The 21,541-nt window shown below is 43.3% G+C and overlaps 1 protein-coding gene across 4 annotated transcripts in view; it reads left to right on the forward strand.

Moving 5' to 3' along the window:
- Window positions 1-21,541, forward strand: part of gnal2 (guanine nucleotide binding protein (G protein), alpha activating activity polypeptide, olfactory type 2) — a gene marked incomplete at its 5' end in the record, with an annotated part of 68,240 nt that overhangs the window by 45,699 nt on the left and 1,000 nt on the right. For 2 of the 4 annotated variants that reach the window (XM_083659117.1, XM_083659119.1), the window contains 7 exons: window positions 12,599-12,653; window positions 12,743-12,816; window positions 15,211-15,269; window positions 15,510-15,630; window positions 16,339-16,469; window positions 16,650-16,766; window positions 19,265-19,332. In XM_083659117.1, the coding sequence (XP_083515243.1) occupies window positions 12,599-12,653; window positions 12,743-12,816; window positions 15,211-15,269; window positions 15,510-15,630; window positions 16,339-16,469; window positions 16,650-16,766; window positions 19,265-19,332 (625 nt within the window). The remainder of the gene's footprint in view (window positions 1-12,598; window positions 12,654-12,742; window positions 12,817-15,210; window positions 15,270-15,509; window positions 15,631-16,338; window positions 16,470-16,649; window positions 16,767-19,264; window positions 19,333-21,541) is intronic. The other 2 variants (XM_083659118.1, XM_083659120.1) reach the window with 1 other exon arrangement.

Raw genomic sequence — 21,541 nt, forward strand, 5'->3', positions numbered from 1 at the left:
GCATCTTATCTTTGGTGCTACAGTAGCTTAGTGCTTAGTGCTATTGTGTTTGTACTCTGCACTTCTCAGAGAACACTGTGCTCACATGACTTAGTTATACATCAACAAAAATGAAAAATACGGGAAATTCTCCTTTATGGCAATTTTCTGGTTACTGCGGAGCGGAGTGCTGGTGTTCACGGCAAGACCGTTCTCTCCGCGGAGGCACATCATTTTATGGTAAATGCGGTATCAGTTCAGCGTCCACGGGGAGCACAGAATCAGCTGTCAGTTTGCATGAAGAGACTACTTCCCTAGTAACCAATAACATACCAACCATTAGCCAATCAGCCTCAGAATTGACCACGGCGTTTGCGGATACCTCCGGAGTTTCGTTTTTTGCTCGGTGCGGACCCTCCCGCCACAGATCCTCCCTCTCTGGAGCCCTGCACCGGGAACACCAGACACACCGCAGTTACCATAAATTAACTTTTACCAGACACCTAGTGTTTACAACAGTAAATGTAAAAGCTTTGATGCACTTGGTATAGTTAAATCACTTGGTATAGTGTTAGATCACTCAGCGTTAGCGAATAACAAAATGGACATTTATGACAATGTGAGGGATTATTACTGTAAGCGGCTCTTTTGGGTTGTAAAATGAATCTAAAATACAATACCTGATAGATAAAATAGTTATACATTATACAAACAAAACATATTTAACCGCACAGTGGCCAGTAAAGCTATGCTACTTCTAGCTAGAAGAAGAGTAATAGTGTTACTGCTTTGTGCAGCAGTGTGTTTCAAAGGCTGAAGTGAAAGTCCATTATGCTGGCCTGAGCGCCTGAGCGGCTCAAAATATGGAAACTATTGATCGGACTGTCTCCACTGCTAATTAAAGATGGTCCACTATTTGTAAAAAGTCAACCTAATTATCAATGAGCACATGGGGTTGGGTGCTGTCATTGATGTGAAGGTTGCCTGTGTGTCCGTGTTTTTTTTTCTTCCAACAGTCATCCCAACGTTGTCGCTTTTCACTGTCGGTTCACTTTTGTTAATGTTACCTACTGTAGCAACTCTTGATTTTCTTTGACATGTGCTCCTCACCAATTTTAATTGACCAAGTTGTGTTGGAATGTAGGGGTGGGGGAAAAAATCGATTCACCTAAGTATCGCGATTTTTAATGTCACGATTTTTTGGATCGATCTTTTATTCCAGAATCGATAATCGCAAATTAAAAAAAAAAAAAAAAAAAAAAAAAAAAAAAAAAATTGTGCTTGCAGTCAGGCCACTCACTGAACAGCAGGCCAGGCGCCGCCTACTGGTTTACTAGTGGTTTTATTACTTTATTAGTTAGTCTGAAGTAATAATTACACTTCAGGGTTAAAGTGGGTGCATCTCATTGTAAAATTGGACTTCAAACGGCCCAAATCTGGCTTCAAACGGCCCAAATTTCACGCGCGTTGGCCCATATCGGCCTGGCCTGCTTGGTATCTAATGCCCGGCCTGAATTATGATCCCAGTCCGCCCCTGTTTTTAACTATATCGCCCAGCCCTACTCATGATATATAATATACAGTCTCTAGTGTATGATTCAACTTTTCCCATGTTCTAATCTAGTGTAAAAAAGCAAACAAACTGAAAAAAGAAAAGAAAAAAATAAACAAAAATCGCAATAAATCGTAATATCGAATCGCAATAATCGTAGAATCGCAATACTTAAGAATCGCAATATAAATCAAATCGGCACCCAAGAATCGTGATAGTATCGAATCGGGAGATAAGTGAATCGCCACAGCCCTATTGGAATGTAACCATAGGCCAGGCTCTGGTACATACTTTTTAATTAGCTGCAGTTTTAAGTTTCATTTGGTTTGAACTGAAGCGATCCGTAAACATGTCAGCATTACCTCCAGGATGCCATGTCTGGCTCAGCCTCATCGCTTTGCCAGTTGGCCACTATAGCCTATTTGTTTTTAGTTGTTTGTGTATTTTGGCATGTTTGTTTGTTTGTCTGCTTGCTTGTTTGTTTGTTTGTAGCGCTCCATAACTAAGAGAAAATGAGCTAAAGGCATGGAGCAGCCTAGCCGCTGTGCTCGTACTGGTGCTCTGGTGGAGGTAGGAGCCCCTGTGGAGCTGGGTGACCCATGTCCCCTCCACCCTCTCAGTGCTGCCCCCACCTCCCCTCCATCCCCTCAGTACTGCCCTCCCCATCTCTCCTCCACCCTCTCATTGCTGCCCCCCATCTCCCCTCCATCCCCTCAGTACTGCCCTCCCCATCTCTCCTCCACCCTCTCATTGCTGCCCCCCATCTCTCCTCCACCCTCTCAGTGCTGCCCTCCATCTCTCCTCCACCCTCTCATTGCTGCCCCCCATCTCCCCTCAACCCTCTCATTGCTGCCCCCATCTCTCCTCCACCCTCTCATTGCTGCCCTCCATCTCTCCTCCTCCCTCTCATTGCTGCCCCCCATCTCCCCTCAACCCTCTCATTGCTGCCCCCCATCTCCCCTCAACCCTCTCATTGCTGCCCCCCCATCTCCCCTCAACCCTCTCAGTGCTGCCCCTATCTCTCCTCCACCCTCTCATTGCTGCCCCCCATCTCTCCTCCACCCTCTCATTGCTGCCCTCCATCTCTCCTCCCTCTCATTGCTGCCCCCCATCTCCCCTCAACCCTCTCATTGCTGCCCCCTATCTCCCCTCAACCCTCTCATTGCTGGCCCCCCATCTCTCCTCCACCCTCTCAGTGCTCAATGGGCAGCAGCACATGTGACCTGAACCATGTGGGGTTGTGCCGCTGCCCCTGAGGCCCCACAGCCTCAACTGCCCCCCCCCCCCCCCCCCCCCCCCGTGTGTGTGTGTGCACGCGGGTGTGTGTGTGTGTGTGTGTGTGTGTTGGAAAGATGAGGGCAACAACACAGAAAGAGCAGGCCAAGTCGAGAGATCCTCTCCACAACGGAACCTATACTTAGCAACACAGACTAGCCCACAGGATGAGTACAATGTGAGTCTGCTAAATACAGAGACAACCCAGCCCTGTAGACACAAACAGACTGTAGCAGCTATAGTAGACACAAACAGACTGTAGCAGCTATAGTAGACACAAACAGACTGTAGCAGCTATAGTAGACACAAACAGACTGTAGCAGCTATAGTAGACACAAACAGACACACTGTAGCAGCTATAGACACAAACAGATGGTAGCAGCTATAGTAGACACAAACAGACAGACTGTAGCAGCTATAGTAGACAGACACAAACAGACACACTGTAGCAGCTATAGTAGACACAGACAGACTGTAGCAGCTATAGTAGACACAAACAGACAGACTGTAGCAGCTATAGTAGACACAAACAGACTGTAGCAGCTATAGTAGACACAAACAGACACACTGTAGCAGCTATAGTAGACACAAACAGACAGACTGTATCAGCTATAGTAGACACAAGCAGACAGACTGTAGCAGCTATAGTAGACACAAACAGACAGACTGTAGCAGCTATAGTAGACACAAACAGACACACTGTAGCAGCTATAGTAGACACAGACAGACTGTAGCAGCTATAGTAGACACAAACAGACAGACTGTAGCAGCTATAGTAGACACAAACAGACACACTGTAGCAGCTATAGTAGACACAAACAGACAGACTGTAGCAGCTATAGTAGACACAAACAGACACACTGTAGCAGCTATAGTAGACACAGACAGACTGTAGCAGCTATAGTAGACACAAACAGACACACTGTAGCAGCTATAGTAGACACAAACAGACAGACTGTAGCAGCTATAGTAGACACAAACAGACACACTGTAGCAGCTATAGTAGACACAAACAGACACACTGTAGCAGCTATAGTAGACACAGACTGTAGCAGCTATAGTAGACACAAACAGACACACTGTAGCAGCTATAGTAGACACAAACAGACAGACTGTAGCAGCTATAGTAGACACAAACAGACACACTGTAGCAGCTATAGTAGACACAAACAGACACACTGTAGCAGCTATAGTAGACACAAACAGACACACTGTAGCAGCTATAGTAGACACAAACAGACACACTGTAGCAGCTATAGTAGACACAAACAGACACACTATAGCAGCTATAGTAGACACAAACAGACACACTGTAGCAGCTATAGTAGACACAGACAGACTGTAGCAGCTATAGTAGAACAAACAGACACACTGTAGCAGCTATAGTAGACACAAACAGACAGACTGTAGCAGCTATAGTAGACACAAGCAGACAGACTGTAGCAGCTATAGTAGACACAAACAGACACACTGTAGCAGCTATAGTAGACACAGACAGACTGTAGCAGCTATAGTAGACACAAACAGACACACTGTAGCAGCTATAGTAGACACAAACAGACAGACTGTAGCAGCTATAGTAGACACAAACAGACACACTGTAGCAGCTATAGTAGACACAAACAGACACACTGTAGCAGCTATAGTAGACACAGACTGTAGCAGCTATAGTAGACACAAACAGACACACTGTAGCAGCTATAGTAGACACAAACAGACAGACTGTAGCAGCTATAGTAGACACAAACAGACACACTGTAGCAGCTATAGTAGACACAAACAGACACACTGTAGCAGCTATAGTAGACACAAACAGACACACTGTAGCAGCTATAGTAGACACAAACAGACACACTGTAGCAGCTATAGTAGACACAAACAGACACACTATAGCAGCTATAGTAGACACAAACAGACACACTGTAGCAGCTATAGTAGACACAGACAGACTGTAGCAGCTATAGTAGAACAAACAGACACACTGTAGCAGCTATAGTAGACACAAACAGACAGACTGTAGCAGCTATAGTAGACACAAGCAGACAGACTGTAGCAGCTATAGTAGACACAAACAGATGCACTGTAGCAGCTATAGTAGACACAAACAGACACACTGTAGCAGCTATAGTAGACACAAACAGACACACTGTAGCAGCTATAGTAGACACAAACAGATGCACTGTAGCAGCTATAGTAGACACAAACAGACAGACTGTAGCAGCTATAGTAGACACAAACAGACACACTGTAGCAGGTATAGTAGACACAAACAGACAGACTGTAGCAGCTATAGTAGACACAAACAGACAGACTGTAGCAGCTATAGTAGACACAAACAGACACACTGTAGCAGCTATAGTAGACACAAACAGACACACTGTAGCAGCTATAGTAGACACAAACAGACAGACTGTAGCAGCTATAGTAGACACAAACAGACACACTGTAGCAGCTATAGTAGACACAAACAGACGCACTGTAGCAGCTATAGTAGACACAAACAGACACACTGTAGCAGCTATAGTAGACACAAACAGACGCACTGTAGCAGCTATAGTAGACACAAACAGACACACTGTAGCAGCTATAGTAGACACAAACAGACAGACTGTAGCAGCTATAGTAGACACAAACAGACGCACTGTAGCAGCTATAGTAGACACAAACAGACAGACTGTAGCAGCTATAGTAGACACAAACAGACAGACTGTAGCAGCTATAGTAGACACAAACAGACACACTGTAGCAGCTATAGTAGACACAAACAGACACACTGTAGCAGCTATAGTAGACACAGACACACTGTAGCAGCTATAGTAGACACAAACAGACAGACTGTAGCAGCTATAGTAGACACAAACAGACACACTGTAGCAGCTATAGTAGACACAAACAGACAGACTGTAGCAGCTATAGTAGACACAAACAGACAGACTGTAGCAGCTATAGTAGACACAAACAGACAGACTGTAGCAGCTATAGTAGACACAGACAGACTGTAGCAGCTATAGTAGACACAAACAGACAAGACTGTAGCAGCTATAGTAGACACAGACAGACGGTAGCAGCTATAGTAGACACAGACAGACTGTAGCAGCTATAGTAGACACAAACAGACATACTGTAGCAGCTATAGTAGACACAGACAGACTGTAGCAGCTATATTAGACACAAACAGACAGACTGTAGCAGCTATAGTAGACACAAACAGACACACTGTAGCAGCTATAGTAGACACAAACAGACACACTGTAGCAGCTATAGTAGACACAAACAGACAGACTGTAGCAGCTATAGTAGACACAAACAGACAGACTGTAGCAGCTATAGTAGACACAAACAAACAGACTGTATCAGCTATAGTAGACACAAACAGACAGACTGTAGCAGCTATAGTAGACACAAACAGACACACTGTAGCAGCTATAGTAGACACAAACAGACAGACTGTAGCAGCTATAGTAGACACAAACAGACACACTGTAGCAGCTATAGTAGACACAAACAGACACACTGTAGCAGCTATAGTAGACACAGACTGTAGCAGCTATAGTAGACACAAACAGACACACTGTAGCAGCTATAGTAGACACAAACAGACACACTGTAGCAGCTATAGTAGACACAAACAGACACACTGTAGCAGCTATAGTAGACACAAACAGACACACTGTAGCAGCTATAGTAGACACAAACAGACACACTGTAGCAGCTATAGTAGACACAAACAGACACACTGTAGCAGCTATAGTAGACACAAACAGACACACTATAGCAGCTATAGTAGACACAAACAGACACACTGTAGCAGCTATAGTAGACACAGACAGACTGTAGCAGCTATAGTAGAACAAACAGACACACTGTAGCAGCTATAGTAGACACAAACAGACAGACTGTAGCAGCTATAGTAGACACAAGCAGACAGACTGTAGCAGCTATAGTAGACACAAACAGATGCACTGTAGCAGCTATAGTAGACACAAACAGACACACTGTAGCAGCTATAGTAGACACAAACAGACAGACTGTAGCAGCTATAGTAGACACAAGCAGACAGACTGTAGCAGCTATAGTAGACACAAACAGACACACTGTAGCAGCTATAGTAGACACAAACAGACACACTGTAGCAGCTATAGTAGACACAAACAGACAGACTGTAGCAGCTATAGTAGACACAAACAGACACACTGTAGCAGCTATAGTAGACACAAACAGACAGACTGTAGCAGCTATAGTAGACACAAACAGACAGACTGTAGCAGCTATAGTAGACACAAACAGACACACTGTAGCAGCTATAGTAGACACAAACAGACAGACTGTAGCAGCTATAGTAGACACAAACAGACAGACTGTAGCAGCTATAGTAGACACAAACAGACGCACTGTAGCAGCTATAGTAGACACAAACAGACGCACTGTAGCAGCTATAGTAGACACAAACAGACACACTGTAGCAGCTATAGTAGACACAAACAGACAGACTGTAGCAGCTATAGTAGACACAAACAGACAGACTGTAGCAGCTATAGTAGACACAAACAGACACACTGTAGCAGCTATAGTAGACACAAACAGACAGACTGTAGCAGCTATAGTAGACACAAACAGACAGACTGTAGCAGCTATAGTAGACACAAACAGACACACTGTAGCAGCTATAGTAGACACAAACAGACAGACTGTAGCAGCTATAGTAGACACAAACAGACAGACTGTAGCAGCTATAGTAGACACAAACAGACGCACTGTAGCAGCTATAGTAGACACAAACAGACGCACTGTAGCAGCTATAGTAGACACAAACAGACACACTGTAGCAGCTATAGTAGACACAAACAGACAGACTGTAGCAGCTATAGTAGACACAAACAGACAGACTGTAGCAGCTATAGTAGACACAAACAGACAGACTGTAGCAGCTATAGTAGACACAAACAGACACACTGTAGCAGCTATAGTAGACACAAACAGACACACTGTAGCAGCTATAGTAGACACAAACAGACAGACTGTAGCAGCTATAGTAGACACAAACAGACGCACTGTAGCAGCTATAGTAGACACAAACAGACGCACTGTAGCAGCTATAGTAGACACAAGCAGACAGACTGTAGCAGCTATAGTAGACACAAACAGACACACTGTAGCAGCTATAGTAGACACAAACAGACAGACTGTAGCAGCTATAGTAGACACAAACAGACACACTGTAGCAGCTATAGTAGACACAAACAGACAGACTGTAGCAGCTATAGTAGACACAAACAGACACACTGTAGCAGCTATAGTAGACACAGACACACTGTAGCAGCTATAGTAGACACAAACAGACAGACTGTAGCAGCTATAGTAGACACAAACAGACGCACTGTAGCAGCTATAGTAGACACAAACAGACGCACTGTAGCAGCTATAGTAGACACAAACAGACGCACTGTAGCAGCTATAGTCGTGTGTTTTTTTATATGATGATGGGATGGTCAAAGGCCTCTGGCTGGTCAGCGTGTGGGGACTGAAATAAAAGATAATGGGATTAACATTTGCTTTAATTGTCAACAGACTTGACAGTAGGACACATGAAGCACAAAAATCTAGCTATATATGAAGTGATTAATCATAACAAACACATTTTTCATTTATGTAGTGTGGACGTGCTAAGAATATAATGAAATAAATGGTGGCCTATTATCTCCAAGTCAAATCCACAAAGGGGGAAAAAGAGACAGACTGGTCCAAAAACACAGACAGACTCAACTAAACCATCAGGCAGAAATACACTGGCCCAAGCACACGCAGGACTGAATGATCTTTGATGCCAATAGAGAGTGGTTCTGGGAGGAAATTGGACAAACCAACACAGACCGCAGATCTCACTGGACCTGAAACCCAGCTCATCTATTTGCAGCACTCGACCAGAACAGCCGTAGTCCCTGAAACTGCACCCAAACCTTTTGATAAGGCATTATCTGGAGGGCCACTCCATAATCAATGTTATCTTTTTCTGCTTTTTTTCCCTGGATCTAAGACCCTTGTTCTTTTCTTGCTGGCTACGAGGACTATATTTGGCTCTCCAGTGCCCTACCAATAGCACTTCTGTCACATGGCAGTCACCATGCGCTCAGTAATTATAACCTAGGTTTTTTGCAAGGAAGGCTGACTAAAAATACTCCCACATTGTTGCAGTGATGGGGCAAAAGCTGGAGCTGTGTTGCCGGTTTGTGTGTCAGTGTCGGAGCATAATTTGCATTCGGTGTGTGTGTGAGAATCTGGCTGTAGAGGGGATAACTGTGTTCTTGTACTCTTTATTTTTATATATACTGTATATGTGTGTGTATATATATATATATATATATATATATATATATATATATATATATATATATATATATATATATATATATATATATATTCTGAATTTATTCCCTTGGCTCCCGGTCGTTGCTCCACCCCCTCTGCCGATCTGGGGAGAGTTGTAGACTAGCACATGCTTCCTCCGATACATGTCAGTCACCCACCTGCTTCTTCTCACCCGACAGCGAGGAGTTTCTCCAGCAGGACATATCGTGTGGGAGGATCATGCAATCCCCCTCAGTTCCCCTCCCCCCGACCAGTTGCCCTGCCCGACCAGGGGAGGCGATAGTGCACTGCAGTGACCAGGACACGTATAAGTTTAATCCGGTTTCTCGCTGCAGACAAGGCCAGTAGTGCCTGTATGGACGCCCGACCAAGCCATGCGTAACACGGGGGCTCGAACCTGTGACCCTCGTCGTTTTGGTAGGCAGGGAACATACTGCTGCACTACCCGGACGCCCTTACTGTACATTGTGTGTTTTTAAACCATAGTCCCACCATGGGCCTGCAGGGTGTGTTGGCCTTGGCTCCAGCCGAGTACCCAATTGTGTTTTTGCCTCTATTTAAGGTTCAGGTTTAGGCGTCGGGATAAGGGAGAGGTCAGGTCAAAGTTAAGGTGTAAGGTTCATCAATTCGCCTTTGCAGCTCAGTAACAAAAACCCTTCCAAGGACAGCTTGTGGATTATAGATGTGCTCTGACTCTTCCAGAAAAGGATTGTGTGTGTGGTAATTTTACATAGTGTCATGTCTAAACTAGTTTGCACATGGCACATAGAGTAGTATAGTATTGTTTCCAATCCTGGAACCTCATTCATGAAAATGCTCTTTTATGTCATAGATTCCATTATAATGATGATTTAAGGGTATGTGTTAAGAAAAGAAAGTGGTATTTTTGCTGTGGATAATGACAAAAATTAGTTTAAAGGTCCCATTCCGTGCAAAAGCTGTTTTTACTTGTAAATGCATATATACTGCTGTCAGCCCTCCCTGTAATGAGTGGTCACACGCTCAGAACTGCCACAGTTGGATTTGTCCCTATCCAGCGTCCCTCTGCAGTCTCCTCCAAGCCACACCCCCAAACGCTTCGTTTGCCCAGAGGGGAATCTGGGGGAATCGGGACGTCACTAGCTTCCTCCTGCATACTGCGCGGGTCTCTCTCACACAAGCTACCTGCACCATTTAGTCTATAGCCACAAAATTAACACTTCTAGCTGGAGCGACGCCAACTGTACGTGATCCAGCAACTGCAGAGGTGCATTCGGTAAGTCTAGGCATTTTGAGATGTCCTCTTTAGCGTAGTACCGTTTAGTTAACGATAACTCGCAACCTAGCGTGCTGGTCCACAGACGCTAATCTGATTGGCCGCTGGGAGCCTGGGGCGGGCTCTCCCTCAGCGGCCAATGGGAACTGTTAGTTCTGAATATATTATAGAAACAGGCCATTCTTGGGATGCGACCAGAAGAGGGAGTGAGAACTCCGTCACAACAAACGGGTTTGCTATATTTTCGACAGATTAATCCAGAATCATGTTTTATGGACCAGAGACACACGTTTTTAAGAGGTTACAGCTGCACGAATTGGGACCTTTAAGCTTTCAATAGCCTACAGTATGTCACAGAAAATTGTAGGAAATCAGTATAGCCAGCTGATTTAGGAATGAAAGATTGATTTTACACATGGTACACAACTTTACCTTGAATTTGGTTGAATGTATACAATTAGAAATGCCCCCCCACCTTTCCTCCATATGTTTAACCACATACTACCCATGACCTTTGACCCTGTTTCAGTTTGCTGGTATCTGAGTCTCTGGCTGGTACTAGATGCAGCAATATTTGCTTGGTGATTTGAGAAAGTCGAGAGTCCCTTCAGAAATCAAACCCTTACTTCTCCTTTTGTCTGGCCTGTGTGAGGCAAGCGGACACTTTTGAGGCAGTAAGACTACTTGGTGTGATGAAAATATTGTCAGAGCACGAGTGGTGTCTCAATTTGCAAAATGACGCTGATATCTAATCGTTCATATTTAGATTATATAGCATTCATCCTCAGTTATTTAATTCCTGGTGAGTTTAAGTTTCACACCTTCTTTGGATACCAAAAATCTTTCCTGGATGGGACAGTTTGAATTGAAAATGAACTGACAACCTTCGCCGGCCCGTAACTGTAACTTTATTTGCATGGAGTGTTTGTGTGCCGCAGCGATGCTGTCTGTCTTGAAGCCACATACAGTTTGGGTTGAGTTCAGATAGTCTGTGTGACCCACATCTGTGTCCTAAAGTGGTCTCTAACCTGCACCATGCTCTTTAAGTTACAAAATGTTGAGAACCACTCGTTTTAGGCTACGGTACTTCAATGCAGCCGCACGTGCAGCATTGTAAGTCACCCTGGACACAAGCAAGCTACTAAATGCCTAAAATGAGAACGTAAACACATAAAAATAATTTCTAATTGTTTTATTTCGTGCCATATCAGAGATCTCACTGAAAAGACCTACTGATCGTTGAATGGCTTGCTTGAAAAAAGAAAAGACAAAAGAATTTCAGTCTGCCCAGGTTGAATGCTTATCATGGCTTATGCATTATTTATCCAGTCAAATCAGCTATATTTAAAGTGCATTTGACACAAGGGTAACAATAGGGTAAGCTTTTTTTGGACGAGACATGATTGTTTAGCCTATACGCATGCTTGCTCTCATGCAGACATTGTGTTGAATCCTTGTTCTGTGTGATCCAAAGCGAGCAGGGGTCTGTGTGGCCGCGTGTCCCCAGCCTCGGTGTCCTGAGCCTGCCTGCTGTGCTGCTGCTGCTGCTACCGCTGCACATGCTCTCAGTAGTGGAGAGACAGCAACAGCAAGCTGTCTAACCTCCACAATAACCACCTTATGTAATCACTCCAGCTAGACACAGACCAAAATAGCCCAGGCTGAGCAGTCCTGCCCTCTTGTGGCGGCATGCTGCCCTAGCACCGGCCTGCCAAACCTCCTCCTGCAGGGAGTCAGACGGTGGCGGTGGCCTCTCTCTCAGCATAATACTGTAGCTCACATGAAAGCTGTTCAAACAGATGGGTTTAATCAATGATTGAATATTTCTTGTATCTGATCAGAGGAGCTGAGATTTGAGGCATATTTTCAGTCAATGGATGTGTTAAGGTTTCCGGTGGGCTGTTTTCCTACTGGTCTCTAGAGTCATGACACCTTGTATAACTTCTGGCCTTATTTCTTGGAGATGTAGATTGTCAGGCTTTATTTATTTTCAGGAATCCATATTTATGGATACACAACTCCCGTTCATTTCTTAGTTTTCATTAGTTATGCTGCCCTTTTTCCTTGTTTTTATGCTGTTGAATCTTGACGACATCCATCTATTCCACAGCCTAATGAAATGGCTAGACTTCACTGTGAAATCTAATTCTGTTCTGTGTGTCTCTCTGCAGTTTCCTGGACAGAATTGACTCTGTAAGACAGAGCGACTACACACCAACGGACCAGGTCAGTTAATGTCCACTAGTGAATCTCCTCCCGAGGCTTTGCTTGTATTAAAGGTTATTAAATCTTCTGTTAATTTCCCTCCTTTTCAGGACCTGCTACGCTGCCGAGTGTTAACTTCAGGGATTTTCGAGACGAGGTTCCAAGTAGACAAAGTGAACTTTCAGTAAGTCTCACTCAGGTTTCACTCAAGCACACTCATATGATGAGGACAACAGATGCATGTTGTGCTTACTTTGAGTTTGTGCTCTGGTGGCATATTAGTTAATTAATCTTTTATCCATCATTGTGCAACATTTCATCCAAGATATCAGGCAGGGCAAAGATGCGCTCCAGCCAAGCAAATATTTCCCATAAAGCCATTACCTTTTTATTATTATTATTAATAATAATAATGATTATTATTATTATTATTATAATTATTATTATTATTTATTTTTAATCGTATGTAGCCTATACTACTATACTTTAGGAAAAATTAGACAGCACACACACATTGATAACCATTTAAAAAATACCACAATACCATTGACAGGGTATCCGTGGGGTCTTGAAAAGTATACAAAGTTGATAAATCAATTTTGGGAAAATTAAGGCCCTTAAAAAGTCTTAAGACAAAAAGTCTTAATTGCCATTTTGTAGCTGATTGTGTTAAATGGGCATATGATATCTCATATCGATCGCAGACCCCTGAATTGAATCAAAATCATATCGTGGCAGACTGTGTGATATCAGAAAATATCGTATCGTTCTATAAAATACCGTATTGTGATGAAACTTGTGATTTATTTTACACCCCTGTCGCTGATGTGACGAAAGTGACATTGGGGTCATAAAATATATTGAAAAGGTCTTAAAAAAGGTCTTAAAAGGTATTGAATTTAACTTAAGGATTCCTACATTGAGGACATGCTTTTTGACCATCCTCGGCTGTGCCAGTACTTCTTGCATCACCATTGTACCCACAATCACAGTTAAGAATTCCCTCTTGTGTGTTATAGCTATATTTACCGTGGCCTCGTGGTAAGAGACTGAAATGTCATAAGTTCGTTCCCCGCAAACAGAAATGCGCCCTTGAACAGAACACTGAACCCCAACCTGCTAAATGCCTAAAATGTCAATGTAATTCGCTGCGGTTGACCAGTGTGATTTCTGTGCCGGTTGAAAGTTATTGACCACTGGTTGCACTTACAACAACCAATAAAGGTTGGAGTCAATGTTGTATAACTACTTCAATGATGTCAGATGAGATGACCCATTTCCACAGTCGCAGATACAGCAGACTTGTTTTAGCATCTCTGAACCTGGGCCAGATTATATCATCCTAAGTGATTGATAAATAAGCTCTGTGACATGACTTGCCTTGGGGTGAATATTTTTTCATCATTCAGCTTTAACTTGACTTGACCAAGCAACCACACAGGGTCACATAGGGCCTGGCATCACATATATTATTTATTCAAGAATTCATTATTCATTTATCCAAGTTTGTCCCCTTGAGATTGAGGATCTTGAGAGACTGAGAGAAGGAACACATTTATCTGAAAAACAATGACATGATTAAATTACAAATAATATAAAGTATTTTTTTATGTAAACCTTAAAAGGGCTGTTTTTTTAAAATGTCCTTAGAATAACCACCTACAGTATATGCTTAAAACCCCTAGTTTTATTATGGCTCCACCGTCCGGCGATAGCCGAGCCGGAGGCATTATGGTTTCGGGTTGTCCGTCCGTACGTCCGTCCTATGTTCATTAACGCGATGTCTCAGACACGCCTTGACTGAATATCGTCACACTTGGCTCAAACATCCACTTGGGCTCAAGGATGAACTGATTAGATTTTGGTGGTCAAAGTTCAAGGTCACTGTGACCTCACGAACGCCATTTTCTACCTCGTTAACGTGATATCTCAGGAACGCCTTGACTGAATTTCGTCACATTTGGCTCAAACGTCCACTTGGACTTAAGGATGAACTGATTAGATTTTGGTCGTCAAAGTTCAAGCCAGGTCACTATGACCTCATGAACGCCATTCTCTAGCTCGTTAACGCAATATCTCAGGAACGCCTTGTCTGAATTTCATCACATTTGCCTCAAACGTCCACTTGGACTCAAGGATGAACTGATTACATTTTGGTGGTCAAAGTTCAAGGTCACTGTGACCTCACAAACGCCATCTTCTAGCTCGTTAACAGGATATCTCAGGAACACATTGACGGAATTTCGTCACACTTGGCTCAAACGTCCACTTGGACTCGAGGATGAACTGACGATTACATTTTGGTGGTCAAAGGTCAAGGTCACTCTGACCTCACGAACGGCATTTTAAAGCTCGTTAACGCAATATCCCAGTAACGCCTTGACAGAATTTCTTCACATTTGGCTCAAACGTCAAAGTCTGGACAGGCATGGATGTCGACTGCTCACTTATTAGCGGAGGCATATATCCGCGGTGCGGTCGTTCTAGTTCTGCTAGAAGTGTTTACTTTATATAACCACAAGAGGGCAACAATGAGTGTGTTGTGTGAGCGTGACCTAATATTTTGTCTCCTCCACAGCATGTTTGATGTTGGGGGCCAGAGAGATGAGAGGAGAAAATGGATCCAGTGCTTTAACGGTGAGACTGTCAGCCCTCTGCATTTTGTTTCTTTTCTTCAAATAGCCGTATCACATGTCATTGCCCAAGCAGAGTTTCCTGATGAGCACGTGTTTCACATAACCATCGATCAGACTTTGTCCGTCTTGAGAAATATTTTCAACCCGCTACAGAATCATGTCTTGACTTATTCCTAGACAGTGTGTGATGCTCCTGACTTATTCCTAGACAGTGTGTGATGCTCCTCTCCTCTCCTTGCAGACGTCACTGCTATCATCTTCGTGGTGGCCAGCAGCAGCTACAACATGGTAATAAGGGAAGACAATAACACTAACCGGCTACGGGAAGCCCTCGACCTCTTCCGCAGTATTTGGAACAATAGGTGAGTCAGTGTATTGTTTTTAATTAATGTCGACCTGTGTGTTGGGAGATAGCCGAGTGCTTCATCCTTTTTCTCTGGAGCCACGTGTGAAATCCACCAGAGCTTTCTCTCCTGTCCTGTGTCCTTCCTACTCTGACTCCCTTGCTACTTTCCTGCTGCCTTAAGAAAGAAACAAAACAAAGCGCTCAACGCTCAGTGTCCTCCTTGTGAATAAAATACCAATACCGATATTTATAGACAGAAGTCACTGATCGCTGATATATTGTACCGACATTGAATATCTTTAAATTTGTCATGACAAAAAAAGGTCTTGGTTTTTGTTGTTGGCAGGTTGGAAAATCCTCTAAACATAATTTAGACCACGGGACAGATTGGATCATGTAGACTCATAGACAGTTACTGGAGTCATAGTTTTAGTAGGGATTCTAGGCACATGTTGATAAATGAGACCCCAGGACAGCAGGGGGAATTGGCTAAGTACAATTAAAGAGAAAAAAAATCTGTAAAAACTTGATAAAACACACACACACACACACACACACACACACACACACACACACACACACACACACACACAGCAACAACAACTATATAAATATCTCTGTTCTTTGACACTGGAAACCATGCTGTCGCTTGCGAACAGCTCTGCCGGTGATATGACTTTGCTCCCTTCTCATGGCATTTGGTATTTGTGACTTTGTTTTTCAGATGGTTACGCACTATATCGGTCATCTTATTCCTGAACAAGCAGGACATGCTGGCTGAGAAAGTATTAGCTGGAAAATCCAAAATTGAAGACTACTTCCCTGAATATGCTCGCTACACCATACCAAATGAAGGTTTGTGCACCTCACCATGTACTGAATACTGTAAAAAAAAAGTACACTTGCACAGCATAAATGTAGTTAGATAGATCCCACTACTAAGAAATGCATTCCATCTTATTTTTTATTTTGTTCATTTTTTAACCTTTATTTATACAGGGAAAGTCTCACTGAGAGCAATGCTCTCTTTTTCAGGAGTGCCCTGCTCACATTCACACACAGATTCAGACCTGGAAGCTGACCAGTACAACCACAGTCTGATCTGCTGGCCACTGTTCAGCTCCACTGGAGCAGTTCGGGTTAAGGGCCTTGGTAATGAGGGAGGGGCAAGCGCTGCCTTTTCACTTTCCTCACCCAGATTTATCTTGCCGGTCTCGGGGTTTGAACCGATGACCTTCCAATCACAAGCTCGCTTCTCTAACCGTTGGGCCACCACTGCCCCATCTATAGTGTTTCTGTTAGGGATGCACCGATACCAATCAGTATCAGGTCCGGTACTGGCCTAATTTACTGTACTCGTCCTCGCCCGATACTGACACGGCCATGCACCCGATACCCTTTTACAGCATGTGACGTGACGTTAACCTGTACGCAGCTCTTCTAGCAGACAACACAGTGTTTTGGAACAAGTAAAGGCTTACCAGATAGTTGCAATAGGCTACAAGTCCTGTATAATCCATGCCACCTTTACAGTAAAGCCCAATTTATGCTTCGTCTGCCGACACTTTTGAAACGGTCGCCGACAGAAATGAGGACTTGAGTCGACACTTTCAAGTGTCGGCGAGCAGTGTCTGCTACCTGGTGAAATGTCTATCGTGCATTCCTTTATAACTGGGAACTGGTAATCTTACCGGTTCAAAGTTCATGAGCTGGGACGTGACGTCACTAGAGCTGGTATTTCCCATTCCAAACTCGTAGGAGCCTCAGCAGCCCCGACGTAAAAAATCCAAGATGGCTGATCCGCGCAACAACAGTAGTTATTATCGTATAAATACTATTTAGCACTTCTGTCTTGTTTGTGTCTCATTAAATCAGCTGTACACACAGCACGGCCTACTTCTATCTGTGTGGACATTAGGCTGCAGTGTTTGTATGCGCAAAATGCCACAAAATGCCACAAAATGCCTTGTTATCAACTGTTATTGCTAACAATGGCTAGCGAGTGGATCTGACCAGTGAACAGTGAACTTCCCAGCTCAACTTTTCTGCAAATGGAATGCTAACAAAACGGATGTGACGTCATTTAGCCTCCACATCCCAGTTATTTTGCGATAAAGCAGTGTTTCTCAAACAGTGGTCCGCAGACCACTGGTGGTCCGCGGGCGCCCCCTAGTGGTCCGCGAGTAGATTTATATTTTTTCCCTTTTTTTTTTACCTCCCACTATCCAATCAGAGAAATGTTACGTTTTCTGGGAAACGGAAGGGCAGATCGCGATTCCTATTAAGGACTATATGTATTTTTTCATCCCGAATCCAACGCCACCACTCCCGAGTCTGTACGAGAGATAGGTACACTGCATGCAGGGTTGCAGGAGAGAGACAGAGTAGGCTATGGGAGTTCCAAGTTACTGACCAAACACTCTATTTCAATGATTGCTGTCAGAATATAGTCATTTAACACTTATTTGAACACAAAAACATCACTGAATGCATTTTAAGATGGCAACAGATAGCCTATTTGACTTTAGCAACATTGTGCATTTATTGAACTTGAAAAAACTTTGTTTGAACTTTGGATATATTTGAACTGAAAAGGAGAAATAAATGAAAAAAAAGGTAAATCGACTAAAATAAATTGTATATATTTTTTATATCTGTTATCTTGTTTTCATAATTGTGGGAAGCCAGAAATTTGATTAATTGTACAGCCTTCATGTCATTTAATTAGCCTGTAGGCTAATTTGTCATTTACAGTTGAAGTAGTAGGCCTATTGTTTTGGGGATGTTTTAGGAGTTAGGTGGTCCCTGAGTTTTTTTTTTATTGGTTAAGTGGTCCTTGGTCGGAAAAGGTTTGAGAAACACTGGGATAAAGGAACGCACGACTAGTGTCGCTGACTACGTCATAGTATCGCGCAAGTCTGATTGGCTATATAGACGGCACGCGCTTGACTTCCTTGTTGTTCCCAGAGAGAGAGGAGGTGAGTTGTGTGGTTGTGTGCTGTTTATATGCGGCTGCAGCCAAGTACGTTACATCTTGCCTCCGAGGTGGTTTCACTGTGCATTTCGTTCCCTCTCTTTGGCTGTCTGCAGCTGCTTATAGCGTTCGAGTGTCACGTGACCGTTGAACCGAGGCGAACGTCCTCTGAAGTATAAATGCAACACCATGAGCGACACTTTATTTTTCGTCTGCGAACATGTGCTGAGCGACACTTTATAATAAGTATAAATTAAGCTTAACGTAACGTTAAATGTCCCATTTCTCCCATCAAGCATATAAAAATTGATTTCCTTACTAATCTTGGCCGTGGTACGTTCAAGATTGAGACTCCAGACTCGGGAAAGATGATGGTGTGTTCAAGGTCCATTCAGTAAAAATTATGATGTGTTCAAATCTAATCTTGCAACATAAATAAATAAACTAAATAAACAAAAACCCATACTGTTGAAAAGTTCTCTTTTAATTAAATATATGCTTAAACGCATAAAAAAAAATGAAAATCCATTGTCGGACCCTAATTAAGTGCTCTGATCGGTAATCGCTATCGGCAAGTACCCAAACTCATACTTGGTCTGCAAAAAAGTGGTATCGGTGCATCCATAGTTTCTGTTCACTGGCCTGTGTCAACTGTTTATCTCTTTGGTTCTTTCAGCAACTCCGGAACCTGGTGAAGACCCAAAAGTGACAAGAGCTAAGTTCTTCATCCGAGACGAGTTCCTTGTAAGTATCAGTCAGGACTGGAGTTAAAGAGTGTCCAACTGTCTGTGCCATTGGGTTCATGCCAACAACTACTAACACAAAGCATGCATTTATGCTGCCTGCTGCTTGATAAACCGGAGACACTTTGGCCGATGTGACCACAGCTACCTCATTTCCCGTTTTGTCACCTATTAATTTCTGAGCAACATTGCTTGTTAGCTGTCAGTCATCTGTCTATATGTCCTGCCTATCATAACCACTAGCAATCAAACAGCCATATGGGCAACTATACGAGTTATACATATCCATTGCTTTGTGACTGCACCTTCTCTGGTCCTTTTTGGCTCAATTCCTAGAACATGGCACTAAAACACCAAGCATGTTTGGAGCCGTTTATTTGAACTCTTGAGCATTTACTCCTTTCCAGGTGAGAACTTGTCCAGGTGAGAACAAAGCCTTTAGAACTAAGGCGGCACTAGAAAATGGCACCAAGACACCTGAAAATGCAGGTGTCACTCCTTTTCTGTTTTCTAAAGCGGTAAACATGCTACAACGTCAAAGCCCTCGCCGTATGCGCTAAGGGTTGCGCCAAGCTGTCAAGCCTGCTGGCGTGCAGCTCCCTGAAAATGTGACTCGCCGCAGCTGACGCCAACATCGCAAAGTATAGTACAGTGCACTCCTCTTATAGTGATCACCTTGGGACGGGTCAAATTGATCACTATAAGCGGATGATCATTATAACCGATTTTTTCTTTTTCTTTATTTCTCGTGCGGATGACCATCTAATGTACATTTGTATGTATACATGAATACAGTACATATAAAGTAAAGGAATGTTATTAAGTTTAAAAATCCATACAGTAAGTTAGGCCTCCAGATGATTCAAACACAGCGGTTTTGCATAGACAGAGATGCCGCAATCTCTCCATATATACAGACAGACATGCACCGAGTATGGCTGCTGTTATCTCATTGGCTCATTTTTGGCAGTTTGTAAGTAAAAAATAACAAAATTACTGTAGTTAAAAAAAATCCATTATTCTCAGGTGGGACAAGGCCCAAAATGATCACTGTAAGCGGAGTATTGATCACTATAAGCAAATTATTTAAACAGCATGTGGTATAGGAATGATTCGGGACCAAGCTTTTTGATCACTATAAGCGGTTGATCACTATAACCATGATCACTATAAGCAGATTCCACTGTATAGTGTAGATGGGGAGATAACTATTACCAAGTATATGCACTACATTCTCTCCTTGGGCTCACTTCTAGTCACTGACTGCGTTTACATGGACTTGAGTGTCCCGGTTATGAGGCTTATCCTGGTTTTGATCATATTCGGGATATGGCGTTTACATGGAAGAGAGAGAAAGCAGGTTACTCATATCCCTGTATACATGATCAGTACTAGTATCCCGGTTACTGATCACTGCATGCTATTTGCGCAGGCGCCTGTGATCGTTACAATACAAACCGGGGTCATTATTATTATTATTTTATTTTTTTGCTTATATTGGGTGCGTGTGAGGTGACGTCATTCACCTTTTTTGGGCCAAGACGTGGGATTCCCTTGGATTCCGTCTTCATGGTGGAGTGTCCCCGTTTGCGCGCAGCGTACGGCTTTTGCTTTCATTTTAGTCACAATACCTTAGTTCGTCCTATAGTCTGTAATAGGGCAGCATTTCAATGCTTTCTCCCATCTAAGCTGCCAAGCATTTAATTCTTTCATCACCGAAAGACAAAACTCGGCAAAACTCCATTTCCTCATCGCTCCAGAAGTGAGACTTGGCTGAAGCCGCGCCTGCGCAGGTAGTCTGCTGCGGTCAGAAAGCAGGATAAGGTGTATACATGCAGCAGTATCCCGGGTTCTTTCAGAGTACTCCAGCTAGCATAACCGGCTTTCTCAAAACCGGGATAAGGGCTTATCCAGGTTTCTGAAACCGGGATATGATGTTTACATGCGCAAACACAAAAACAGGATAATCCAAAACCCCGACAGTAACCGGGATACTCAAGTCCATGTAAATGCAGTCAGTGATATCCTAGTGAAATCACACAATTGACTCATTTTGCTGGGGACTCCCCTGCGACCCCTCGTCAAGCTGGCGTTCGAGTATATAGGACCAGCTGCCGTCTGCAACACTCCCAAGTCGAGGCTAATGTTGTAGCATGTTTCCAGCTTAAATGAACTAAACTGTGGTGCTGGTCGTTAGGAGTTAGAATGTA

Source organism: Poromitra crassiceps (assembly GCF_964638095.1).
Source record: "Poromitra crassiceps genome assembly, chromosome: 23".
NCBI lineage: Eukaryota > Metazoa > Chordata > Actinopteri > Beryciformes > Melamphaidae > Poromitra > Poromitra crassiceps.